The sequence below is a fragment of the Mytilus californianus genome, unplaced genomic scaffold (assembly GCF_021869535.1).
Source record: "Mytilus californianus isolate M0D057914Y unplaced genomic scaffold, xbMytCali1.0.p SCAF_5, whole genome shotgun sequence".
NCBI lineage: Eukaryota > Metazoa > Mollusca > Bivalvia > Mytilida > Mytilidae > Mytilus > Mytilus californianus.
Genome location: NW_026262701.1, coordinates 110749813 through 110763285, shown reverse-complemented (window position 1 = coordinate 110763285; position 13473 = coordinate 110749813). Strand labels below are relative to the sequence as shown.

Sequence of the window (13473 nt, the reverse complement as noted above, 5' to 3'; positions counted from 1 at the left end):
AAAAAAGGGCTAGAAGATGGTCTTTAGCAAAATGATACATGTAGTTGAAAAAGATAGATGATTTCATTATTTATATTCTAAGTTCTTTGTAGTCATGTGACATGACGACTGAATATAATCAGCAATATTGCCAACATAAGGGTATGTCATTAAAGTTGCTGTATTCGTAATTTGTTAATTCTGCATATTCAGAAGAAATCACAATAGATACATTGGGAATATATAGAAATATTTCAAAAATACCAATTATAATTTTTTTTTATAAAAATGTTTTGTCTCTTTTAGATAAATTGTCAGTTGCACCAAATGGACCATTCAGAATTGATGCAAGATCTGGTCTCATAACATTAACAAACATAATACCAGCTCATATCCCTTCATACACATTAAATATCACAGCTTATGATGATGGTAGCTGTTGTGGAGGTTTTCCTAAACTTAGGAGTGATTCCTATGTTGTGGTAGAAATAAAGGATATCAACAACAACAATCCAAGATTTCCTAGTTGTAGCTATGCTCCTCATATCATGGAAAATATGGCTCCTGGAACCTTTGTTGTCAGGGTATAATAGATATTTCTTGTTTAAATAAATGTACAATAAGGAATAGAATTACATGTGCATTACAGTTTTCATATTATGATATCAGTTTATAACTTTGCTTATCTACTTATAAAATTTGATAGAGCTTTATAGTCAAAGTTAATGTAAAGTCAATTAAAATGTTAGAAAAAAGCTTTTTATGCCCCATTTATGGGCATTATGTTTTTTGGTCTGTGCGTCCGTCCATTCGTTTGTTCGTCCTTCTGTTCGTCCGTCCGTTTGTCTGTCCCGCTTCAGGTTAAAGTTGTTGGTCAAGGTAGTTTTTGATGAAGTTGAAGTCCAATCAACTTGAAACTTAGTACACATGTTCCCTATGATATGATCTTTCTAATTTTAATGCCAAATTAGAGTTTTGACCCCAATTTCATGGTCCACTGTACATAGAAAATAATAATGCGAGTGGGTCATCCATGTACTATGGGCACATTCTTGTTTATCTATATTTTAAAAGATTTTTATTTATCCGACTGAAAATTGTCTCATCTTATTAAGATCAGGGTTAGATAGTTTGTGTACATTCTTGATTACAAGATGTGCATCCAATTCGATAACCGATCTCAACAAGATATTTCTACATATGCAAACCACAATACCAATATCATTACTGTTTACTAGTTCTTCCTTTTGATTTTTGTATGAATAAGATGAGTTATGGTTTTATCAATGAAACAGCAACCCAACAACACAAAAAAAACCAAGTGACATCTAATGGGTCACACACAGTCTTCATCAGAAGACAGGTGTCTTATATAATAAGTCAAACACAAAAACTCTAGAAGCTGAGATTAAGTAATTAGTATATCAAACAATTGGTTTCTGTTTCATGGACGATTCTCCACACATTTCGTATTTATAAAATGACGTATTTGCAGTAAAGTAGTTTGATCTTAATGGGTTGAAGTAAAATATGTTATACATTGTATTTGATTTTCAGGTACAAGCAGAAGATGATGATAGAGGTTTTAATGGTAAAATAAAATACCATGTTGTAACTCCAGCTGGTAAGACACAGAGCTTCAATGTAGATCCTGACAATGGTACTGTCACATCCAGGGTAATGTTTGATCGGGAATCTGAACAGGGCATGAGAGGTTATCCTCTTACCATCATGGCTGAGGATCAGGGACAGACCAGGAAGTTAAATAGTTTGTGTACATTCTGGGTCACGATTGACGATCTGAATGACAATCCACCAAAGTTTGATTCGTCAGTTTACACACCAACAATCGTGCGAAGTTTAGATGTGAACAAAGTTGTGACATCATTATTAGCAACAGATCAGGATATGGGTACAAATGCTGAAGTCCAATACTCACTTATAGAGAACCCAGAAGACAGGTTTAGAATCGATCCTGATACTGGTACAATCTTCCTCACCAAGAGTTTGTCTGATGTAAGTATTTAATGTAGATATAAGAATCAGGATTGATCCTGATGCTGGTACAATCTTCCTCACCAAGAGTTTGTCTGATGTAAGTATTAAGTATAAAAATAATGAAATGTGATGTGATTGCCAATGAGGCAGCAATCCAACAAAGATCACAGAACATAACAATGAATATTATCTTATGGAGAGGTAATTTTTCCAACTTTAAAATGATGGACAGACCCATACCTTAAAGAAAGCTATTAGAAGACAATGATTAGTGATCTCTGCATACTTCAAAAGGGACAGTAAAAATGGCTTTTAATATTTCTTCAGTCAATAAATTAAGAATTAGTACAAAAAATCCAAGTTTTAAATTGGATTGAAGGCACTAGTAAACCATTTTGATCTGAACAGCTCTTAAAAGACTGAACAATTATTTATTCAGTCTTTCAGTATAATTTTAAACTTCTCCATTGCCGTAAATTCAGTACTGTTTAGATAATTAGCTTGAAGTAAATTAAAATATGTTCCTTCTATGTTAAAACTTTTCAGTAGTTTTTATTTACCTGTATACATCAACATCATACTGAATTGTCTGAAAAGCTACTGAACAGTACTGAATTAACAGAAGTAGATAAGTCTGAAAATTGACTCAAAGACTTAACATCACTGAATAGTTTATGGTTCAGACTTTTCAGATGATGTAAAGATCGAAATGACCATTTCAGACTTAAATTCGTCTACTAGTGAGGGAAAGTGCCAAGCATGACAGAATTGCTTCACATACAGGGAGACTTATGTTTGTATGTCAAAAACCAAATAAACCTCTACAGCGTGGATTTCATTAACAGCAGCCCCTGGTTAATATTAACTGTTCCACATAGTATGTATGAAAATCCATATATTTTGCAGGAATAATGTTTATCCTGTTAAAACAAAACTTATTGAAATCACTAATATAGTTGACTGTTTTCTTTTCCAGTTTTTGGATAGTTCAATAAGATTACAAGTAAAGACAGAAGACAAAGGAATTCCCCCACTTCACAGCACAGTACTTGTCAACATTGATGTTACGACAGGTGATCAGCCTGCCCCAACATGGGATGACAACTATAATGGTCAAAGTTTTAATGTAAATGAAACAGAACAAGTGGGATACAAAATAGCTACATTTTATGCTTCTTCTAATGTACCACCACCACTAGATGGAGTTTCATTTGCAATAGTCGACTCCAATGGACAACCTAGGCAATCTGCAGGAAACTTCCGTGTTGAAGGCAGGGACAATTACATGTATTTACGACTAAATGGACCATTGAATTACAAGATCAACAATACTTATACACTACGTCTCAGAGTAACTGTAAGTTTAAAGAAATGTCTATATTAAATTGAAGAAGTTATTTAGATAGGACTATTTAGAGAAATCAATTAAACGACAGAAGATTAATATATGGCAAAAACAATCAAAAATTAAAAGTAACACTCAAATAAATTCCAGTCCAGTATAGTTTGATAGTTTATAGATAACAAGTTCTACTTTTTATGCCCCATTTATGGGTATTATGTTATTCGGTCTGTGCGTCCGTTCGTTCGTTCGTTCGTCCGTCCGTCTGTCTGTCCCGATTCAGGTTAAAGTTTTTGGTAAAAAAAAAAAAGTAGTTTTTGATGAAGTTGAAGTCCAATCAACTTGAAACTTAGTACACATGTTCCCTATGATATGATCTTTCTAATTTTAGTGCCAAATTATAGTTTTGATTCCAATTTCACTGTCCACTGAACATAGAAAATGATAGTGCGAGTGGTGCATCCGTGTACTATGGACAAATTCTTGTTTGAAATTTAATGATAGATAAAAAAAAAAAAATGTAGGTGCACACAACACATGTTTTGAATTGACCAGTCACCTTCATCAAGTATAAAAGCTTTAGGAACAAGTTTGAAACTTTTTAACCGATATTTTCTTTTTCAGAATCAAGGCCTGACACCACTTTCACAGGAAATGCGTGTAACTATCAGTGTCCGTGACATGAATAATGAAGTACCACAGTTTGAAGGACTTGACCCCAAACTTGCTAACTTGTTCCGTGGTAGTGTCCCAGAAAATGAACCTTCTGGTGTGTCAGTGTTTACAGTGAAAGCTGTAGATGCTGATGCAGATCTTCCAAATAATCTGGTGAGTTATTTCCCATTGTATTGATTTGAATATTATAACAGATACTTGTTCAGTTCTTTGAGAACTATTTTTTAATACCATATTTTTGTTTCTTTGCAAAAAATATGTGAATTAATGAATAATTTCAGTGAATGAAACACTCATTGGAAACTGTCAAAGATGTTAATGTCATTTTGACATAGGAAAACTTTTTTAAATTAAATTTTTTTCATGATAAAGTACATTTTCTAACTTGTGACTTTTGAATTGAAAACATATTATTTCTTTATAAAATCTAAAATTTTATTTTATTTTACTAGGTATACTATAGCTTGGTAGCAGATAAGAATAATGCCTATCTGAAGTTCAGAATTGACCAGCAGACAGGTCTAATTACCACAAATACAACTTTTGATAGAGAGGAAGAGAATGTCTACTTTATAACTGTAATGGCTAAAGATGGTATTAACTCTGATATCCCATATCATGAACCACCTAATTCACCTAATAGTGGTAAGTGGTTAAAAAATATAAGACAAAGGCCTGTTAAAGAACAATGATTTGTAAGGTACCAGTTGTCATGGATTAAAGGTTAATCCAAGCCAGGAATATAAATCTTAGATTGATCTTTTATTAAGGATGTACTTTAATAGGTGAAATTAAAAAAATCTAGAATTTAAAATTGGTACTATAAGTCAGAAGAGCATTAGTTAAGGAACAAAATAAGCTAAAAATATTTATAGGTTATGAAGCACCTTTTCGTGATATTTAATTTTAAAAAAATGGCGGGAAAAGGCTGACTCGGACTTTTACCTTGTATTTGCATTGGTATTATTTGGGTCTCAAATCAAAATAAAGGAAATCTAGAATCTGCTTAAATGTTGGTAAATGACCTTTTATGAGCTATTGAAGTTTTATATCAAAAGAAAAATGGGTGTTATGGGGCAAAATATTTTACCATGTATTGTAGGAAAAAAACCAAGGAGTCCGAACAGTTGACAAAAAATTCCTAAACCTCACCTAAGTACATCCTTTTCCGGAACAAAAAGTGGACTTTGTCATTTCTATACAAATGTGGTAGCAGGGTGTGAATTTCTGAATGCTATTCACATGTTTATGTCCTGCCTACAATATTACTGAGCATTGTGTCCTATGGACACGTATTCTTGTTACTAGTTTCATATGACAATTTGGGGCTTTGATGAACCAACAAAATCCATAAAAGTTTGTGCCTCATTTATTCACAATAATTGAAGTTCAAGAACTGTTTTATAATGTTACATTGTGAAGAAGAAATAGACCTGTTTCTTTCATTTTATTGCTTTAATGATGATAAAAATTTACACTGAGGTAAGTTTTGTGAGAAGAAAACAAAGCTAAAAATCTGATGTTATAAATTCAGTTAGGTTAAAGAAAGATAAATGTTTGGTCAAGAGATTTCAGTCAAATCAGATGTATAAAATTTAAAAAGATTGGATGCATGAGAAGATAGATACTAGGCTCTATTCCTGTCCCGGTGAATTATTACATTTGGAGCAAGAATAAAAGTTTACGATTTTTTTGCAGCCCAAGCTCAAGTCCAGGTTATAATTGGAGATAAGAATGACAACCCACCAGTGTTTGAGAAGCCTCTTTATGAGACAAATGTATTTGAACAACCCCCAGACAGTAGTAAATCCATAATCAGAGTACAGGCCACTGATAAAGATATAGGTAAGTTAAGATAAGAATTGTCATAAAGGGATGATGGCCTAAGGGCAGTTGGTTGTTGAAACTAATGGTTCTAGCACTAACACCCCATGTGTAAGCTGTTACTTAAAATTTATTCATTTTGAAGTTTTGTGCTTCTATCTTAATTTTTGAAATGTATTTTTCATCAAAAACCACTTATTGACATTAGTGGAACATACAGTAGAAAAATTCTGAATGATCTTAAATCCACAGTAAAGCTTTTATAAATGATATAGGTTCTGACAATTAATATTTGTATAGTGGAGATTGACATCCAGAATAATTACTGATACTATTAAAAGGCATAAGAAGTAAAGCTGTACTATTTCATCTTGAAGTGACAATAACTGTCATCCTGAATAGTATAAATAACTACTTTATATTGTAGCTGATACCTTGACATACTCCATAACCAGTGGTAATACTGATGGTGTATTTAGTATACGAGGGAAGACTGGAGATATCTATGTAGCCAGAGATCTGGATTATGAAACCATGTCACATGTAAGCTTTATACATGGGATTGCTTGGTTATTAAATGGTTAATGAACAATTTTGATATTGTCAATAAAATAAAATGATACCAGAGTCAGTACAGTATAGTCTACACATGTTTCTATGATAATCTTTGTCATTGAGTTCACCTAGCAACTCTTAGGCCAAGCATAAAATACAATACTGTTATCTACATTCTATTGCAAAACTAACAGATATTCAATTTAAGACCTTATTTAAAAGTAAAATCATGCAAGTCATTCTTCTCATCTTTGGAACCTTACAAGTATTACTTAACAGGATAATTTCTGGTAAGACATCTGCTCTCTTTGTTTATTATTAAACAAATCACATACCAATATATTCTGGAATTTAAAATGATGGATCATTCCCCTCAGTTACAGACTGGTAGAACGTGGAATCTAGCCCCTCAAAATGTATGATGTTGACCAATCAATATAATTAAAATTGCATTAGAATTACAAAGTTTTTAAAGGAAAATCTTGAGAAAAAGTCATTAGTGGTTAATGTTGAAACATACTTAAAGTAAAAAGTATGGCAGGACTGCTCATTCTGATGTAATCAAATGAAGTTTCAAAATATTTCAAAAAGGTTTTTTTTTTTTTTTTTTTTTTATATATTTAGACTGGTGTTGTTATTTGTCACTGTAATACGTATAGCATTAAGTGACAGATTCCACTCTGTTTTTTTCAGACCTTTACCCTAACTATAACAGTGAGTGACAGTTTCTATACCAACATGACAACAGTGATACTCCATGTACAAGATGTCAATGATAATGCACCAGAATTTACAAAATCAGAGTATGTTATAACATCAGTCGTGGAAGAGGAAACCCCACCCCAGGGAGGACAATTTCTTGTTCAGGTAAATATATAGTGTGCTCATTAACTCAAATGATTTTGAAGAAATATATTTTATCATTGTAGTACTCGTACAATTCCAATGTATAATATTACAGTGTTGACAAATTGTACCATATGTAGTAATGGCAATATCCATATTTCCTATTGGAACCACATAAAACAATTTAATAAATAATCAAACATAAGGTGCACAAATGCACATGAAATGAAACTATTCTTGTAATGTTTCATCCTATTCCAATGTTAACTTATAACAGATTTCTGTGGACAAGCTAATTGTGACAGGCAGGCAAGTGGACAGTTAGGACAAAAACAATATTATTTGGAAATTATTTCATGACTTAATGGGCTAAATGTTTGTTCTTAGGTTGGTGCAACAGATAAGGACACGGCCAGAACCACAGATTTTGTATACAGCATTAGTAGTGACGACAACAAACCTAATGATCCAACATTCTCTATAGAGCCTAAAACTGGTAGGATCTATTTACTGAAGTCCTTGGATAGAGACTTGCCAAAGGGACGAGCAGAGTTCCAGTTTAATGTTCTGGTTGTGGATGAACCGAACTCAGCACAGTCTCTGATAGGTTATGCTTATGTCAAGGTCAAACCTATTGACATTAATGATAATCGACCAGAGTTCACCACAAACTTGACAGGTTATGTTCCAGAAAATTCTGCTAAAGGTAAGTGGCTGTATATCTTTGGTTAAGTAAATCTTTATTAAGCTTAACTTACATTAGTAAATCAAGATTATAATGGAGATATTTTGGGTTATAATATATCTATCTGAATAACATTCTTGATCAACTTCTATAGCCAGAGCACATTATAGCCCTGAATATTAATGTTGCATTCAAAAACTATAGTGAATGTCAAACACAAATATATCATCACCATATAAATTATAGAATAAATGTCATATCATAAATGCATATAAACATCAAACCATCATTTATATCTGCTGTTTGCTGCTTGTTGTTCATGCATTTCTGTGTAGGAATATTACATCTGTTGTGTCAGGTGGCTTTAGACATTTTGAATTTTTAGATTTTAGAGACAAAGTGTACGGTATGTATGGTGTTGTGTGCTTTTCAAGGTCAAGGCAGATATTTTTACTTATCAATTGATTTTGATTTTTTGTACAAAGAAAGTGCATTGATTTTTTTCATCCCTTATGTTTATTTGACTCCGTCCTGATTTTGCTTATTGTCATCTTTAACTCGCCATAAATTTTTCATCCAACTTTATTATTTGTTGAAAGAAATGTTAATGAAATGCTTGTACATTTTAATTTTACTAAGTAAATTAATTTTTGTGAATGTTGCTTTTATTTATTCATTTATCTAAGATAAGATCTTTCCAATATGCCATCATCTGTTTCACTAATATGTCAATTTAGCCAAAATAAAATTTTGATTGCTTGATGTTGCCTATCTACCCACCTAAAAAGCATCAAACCCCAAAATATTTATGACACAAATTGTTCAAATTTTATTTTAAAGGATTTTTCCTGCTAACACGTTGTTTTCTTGTCTACAACATGTAACTTATGCTGTTGGCCAAAAAAAAAAATCCCTACCTACCTCCCCAACCCTAGATGGCATGGGTAAGCAACATCAAACAAAGAATTTCTTAAGGGTGGCCTTAAATATTACTCATATGCAATATATATATATATATATATATATATCATCTAAAACACATCACTTCATATCAGTTTTACACAATGTATTTGTGCACATTGGTTTTAATGGTTTATTTGATTGTCACAAAAAGTACCTATACAACACTTACTTTTTTTAATTCATAGTAATTTAATCAGAGATCCTAAATTTAATCAGAGATCCTAAATTCCAACAGTTCTCTAAATGCAACAGGCCTATATTTTTTCCAAATGGCTGTTTATCATTCAAAAATATGATGGAAAGACCAAGATTTCTGTAAAATATTTATCTTAAGTGAGTAACCCACTTCCAACATAAGGAAAATCTAATTATGATTTTTTTAGTTTTTCATGCAAAGATTACTGACAGTATCTGTTGATTAGTACGGCTCAACATTATCAATGAATCTATAACTATAAATGTTTGCATAAAATGTCTAATTGTAGGTAAGAATGTGATGACAGTGCGTGCTAATGATGTGGATTATGGTAGAAATGGTACGGTACATTATATGATCGGGGACAATCGTCCCGTGGATCCAGAAACTTCCATGAGTCTGTTTCTAATTGATAGAGAAACTGGTCTGATTACGTCTAACACTAACAAACTGGACAGAGAAACGTTAGATCGTTATTATCTCCCCATTGTGGCATATGACAATGGTGTCAATCCACAAAGCTCAACAGCTACAGTGACAGTAGTGGTTACAGATGAAAACGATGAAAGGCCCAAATTTCTACAGAAGATTTACCGTGTTGATTTGTCTGAAAGTCAGTTAAGTGGTCCTGTTGTTTCTGTCGTGGCAACTGATGATGATGTTGATGACAATGCTAAGCTGACATACTCAATTGTGACACAGAACGATCTGAATTTCTTCTCAATTATAACTTTACCCTCCAATGATGGAGTAATAACAGTCTATAATGTAAGTTGACATTATATATTCTGATGAAGTTAAACTCAATTTTTTCTGCATCATAATTTCAACTTTCCGTGATGTGGATAAAATACCATAAATAAACCTTCCTGAAGTCTATTTCCAAAAAATCTTACAATAAGAATCCATTTATCAATCAGCACAATTCAGTTTAAATTTTTATGATGCTAATATTATTGAAAAAATTATGATGAAAAAAAGTATCATATGAATTAATACTCTTTATTTTTAATTCTGAGCCTGTTATTTGTGTGCAACATTTCCTAAAATGACATGTTTTAACTCTTGGATCATGAATACAATGTTTATATAAACCAACTTTTCTCAGAATAAGAAGATATTAAAATTAAGATAAAAAATAACAATTACATACATACTACAACTTTATCAAAGACACATATTTTAGGAAAAAAAGGTTTGTTTAATAATTTGATTGTATGAAGAAACGCACAATTGAATTAATACTGTTAATGTGTTTTAGCCTGTTGATTATGAAAACAGAACCCAACGTTTCTTCAACCTGACAGTAAAAGCCAGAGATGCCAATCCTAATCATTTTGATATTGCCCATGTTGAGATTACAGTAACTGATGCTAATGATGAAAAACCAGAATTCCTGAAGAAAGTAGAAGTCATCACAAGGGATGAAAATATCCCAGAGAATTCATTGTTACACACCTTCTCAGCACATGATAAAGATAGCCCGCCAAATAATGAATTTACGTAAGTTAAAAATATATCGGGGAATTCACTGCTACATACCTTCCTATTGCATGAGAAAGATAGAATGATTTACCGGTATGTAAGATTGACTAGTAACTGAACGTTTTCAACATAAGGCCTCTAAGGCCCAAATTTTTGGTATAAGGTTAATATCATTATTTTGACTAGTAGCTGAACATTTTCAACAAATGGCCAGTAAAGCCCAGACTTTAAGGGTAAGGTTAATAACTATTGATTTATTTTGACTATAGATTTTCAATAGCTGACCATGCAGACAGGTTTTATGTAGAACAGCATGGAGACTATTGTATGGTCAAGATACAGAATGGACTTGATGGTCAGACATTGGACAGAGAGACTAGTGACCAGTATACAGTTAAAGTTCTAGCAATCGATAAAGGTCAGAGTTCCTTTCATTGAACCAATAATAATACTACTGTACTTCAGTACATGTGCATAAAGTACTTAATGATAGAAATTACTTCAGTACATGTGCATAAAGTACTTAATGATAGAAATTACTTCAGTACATGTGCATAAAGTACTTAATGATAGAAATTACATGAAATTTTATCTTAAATGTAAATTCTGAATTAGTTTCCATATGGAAAACAGGCTTTAAAATAAAGCAATCAAAAACAATGGTTCAATGTAAATATTTAATCTGCAAGAAAATCATCACAAAAGTTTAAATTATGTGACCAATCAGAATTTTCTTTTTAGGAATTCCAGCACAGACAGGAACTGCAACATTGTATATTAAGGTAACAGATCTAAACGACGAGGCACCAACCTTTGCCAAACAGTATCGTCCAATTGTAATGGAAGATGAGGACCCGTCCCATGAACCAGTCATTACTTTCAGTGCCATAGATAGGGATACCAAAAAATATGGTCCTCCCTTCAAGTTTGAATTACCAGTCTGTAAAAATCCTACTTGCAACGAGAACATCAATCATATGTTTAGTTTGGAATTTGATCCAAGTAAGTTTTAACTATTGTTGTTTACCATATAATTTTTATACCCAGATCACTTCACTTGAAAAGAACTATAAGTATATGAATAGAGGGAGATATGGCTATACATCAATGAGACAGAAACCAAATGACACCAATAAACAAAGATCATTTACAATTGAAGAGAGTCTTCTACAATAGACCCGTGTCTATAACATTTGTCAAGCTCTAAATCAACCCTAGTCGAAAAAGATGTGAATAGTTTAAACAGAGATGATCAAAGATCTGCCATAAATACATAAGGATCCAATAAAGAAAACTGACCACTGAATTAACATAAATATTTCTTGTCAAATTTAAGGTTAGAAAACAATGGCGTTTCATTAGCAGAGTAGAGTTTATGCTCAAATTTAATGTATTGACTTAAATGATGAAAGGAGATGTTAGGTAATGCAGATGAGAAATTAGATGGACAATTACCGATTCCATGTTACAAACCTGCCTGCCTTAACGGTCACCTCGTTTCAGTGGTCACCTGCCTCTAGTGGTCACTTTCAGACCTTCCCAAACAATTTCTCTATATAATTTAACTCGTTTCAGCATTCACCTGATTTCGTCACAAAATCATCATTTCAACTTTAAATAACACGCAATAGAAGGTGAATTCGGGAATTCCCCGTGTTCCTGTCCTTTCAGTTTCCATTGAAAACCTTACCAACGACTTATTTCTCCACGAAAATTAATATCTTTCAAAGTTTTCTTCATATTTACAGCACCTGAATCTGCTATTTTTGATTTTACTCCTCGCAAGTACAATAACTCTACCGATTGAAAACACTAAAGCAATTTGCCCCCATCCCAGGAATGGGCGAGGTTGGAATTAGAATTTATTGGAACCTCGTTTAAAAGGTCGCCTCCCTTGGGCAGTCAATTTTGATACTTCCAAAAGTGGTTGCTTAATACAGGTTTGACTGTACATGTATACTTATTATTCATTATTATTTATGGGGTACCAATTTTTTTTTTATTTCGTGGGTATAGGGAAAGCACCAATTGAAACGTTCAACAAAGTGTAAATTGTCAATAGGCTTACAAACTTTTGCATAACCATGAAATTGAAGCCCTCTAGTCTGCTACAGCTGCTGTCAACTCACTCAACTGCAGACTAATTTTATATGCAGTAAATTGGTTTATGGACAGCTTGAAATTGCAATTTCAAAATGTTTTGAAAGCCCTGATACAGTCTAAGATCAAAAATTACAATGTAAAAAAATAATTATTTCTTCAAAATTTCCACAAAATAAGCTTCAAATTAAAATAATTGACTGCTTAGAAAATTGTATTAAAACATTGAATATGAGAATTAACTTTTAGGACTTATGTCGTAAGCTTTTCTTTACCAGTTTTATAAATTTTGACATTGTTTTGTTACTTATTTCTTTACTCTATTTGTTCTTTATTTATTATATTAGCTGGCGATGGGGGAAATGGAACAGGCAAAGTAATGGCCCTTGGAAAATTTTTCCGTGAAGAACAGAAATTTTATTATTTACCAATTATAATGAAGGACATGGGAGGTAACAACCGATTGTCCCAGACAGGAACCAGTACACTGACCATAGAGATTGGAGATAAAAACAATAATCAACATTATGATGGATTCAAAGAGATATTTGTATATAATTATAAAGGTAAGTAATGCCTTTTGTTATTAAAACTGTCGTCTGTAGTTGTAGAATTTTAATACACTATCTCATAAAAAAACATTTTTGAATTGTTAAACACTGATATTAAACGCTGTATCATGGACATTGTAAAATATTTCAGAAATGAATTGTTAACACTTTAAAAGAAAGTTTAACAATAAGAAAATGTCATTTGACACATACCATAAAGGCATATACTGGTACTTTTTATGCCAAATCTACTTTTAATTGTTGAATTGATAAA

The 13473-nt window shown here is 32.2% G+C and overlaps 1 protein-coding gene across 2 annotated transcripts in view; it reads left to right on the top strand.

Moving 5' to 3' along the window:
- Positions 1–13473, top strand: part of LOC127700614 (neural-cadherin-like) — a 61391-nt gene that overhangs the window by 33604 nt on the left and 14314 nt on the right. The window contains exons 8-22 of one of the 2 annotated variants that reach the window (XM_052204163.1): positions 286–563; positions 1537–1995; positions 2954–3334; positions 3944–4147; positions 4447–4639; positions 5693–5839; positions 6246–6361; positions 7067–7240; positions 7607–7925; positions 8290–8310; positions 9353–9831; positions 10325–10566; positions 10818–10966; positions 11290–11550; positions 12996–13214. In XM_052204163.1, the coding sequence (XP_052060123.1) occupies positions 286–563; positions 1537–1995; positions 2954–3334; positions 3944–4147; positions 4447–4639; positions 5693–5839; positions 6246–6361; positions 7067–7240; positions 7607–7925; positions 8290–8310; positions 9353–9831; positions 10325–10566; positions 10818–10966; positions 11290–11550; positions 12996–13214 (3642 nt within the window). The remainder of the gene's footprint in view (positions 1–285; positions 564–1536; positions 1996–2953; positions 3335–3943; positions 4148–4446; positions 4640–5692; positions 5840–6245; positions 6362–7066; positions 7241–7606; positions 7926–8289; positions 8311–9352; positions 9832–10324; positions 10567–10817; positions 10967–11289; positions 11551–12995; positions 13215–13473) is intronic. The other variant, XM_052204164.1, reaches the window with a different exon arrangement.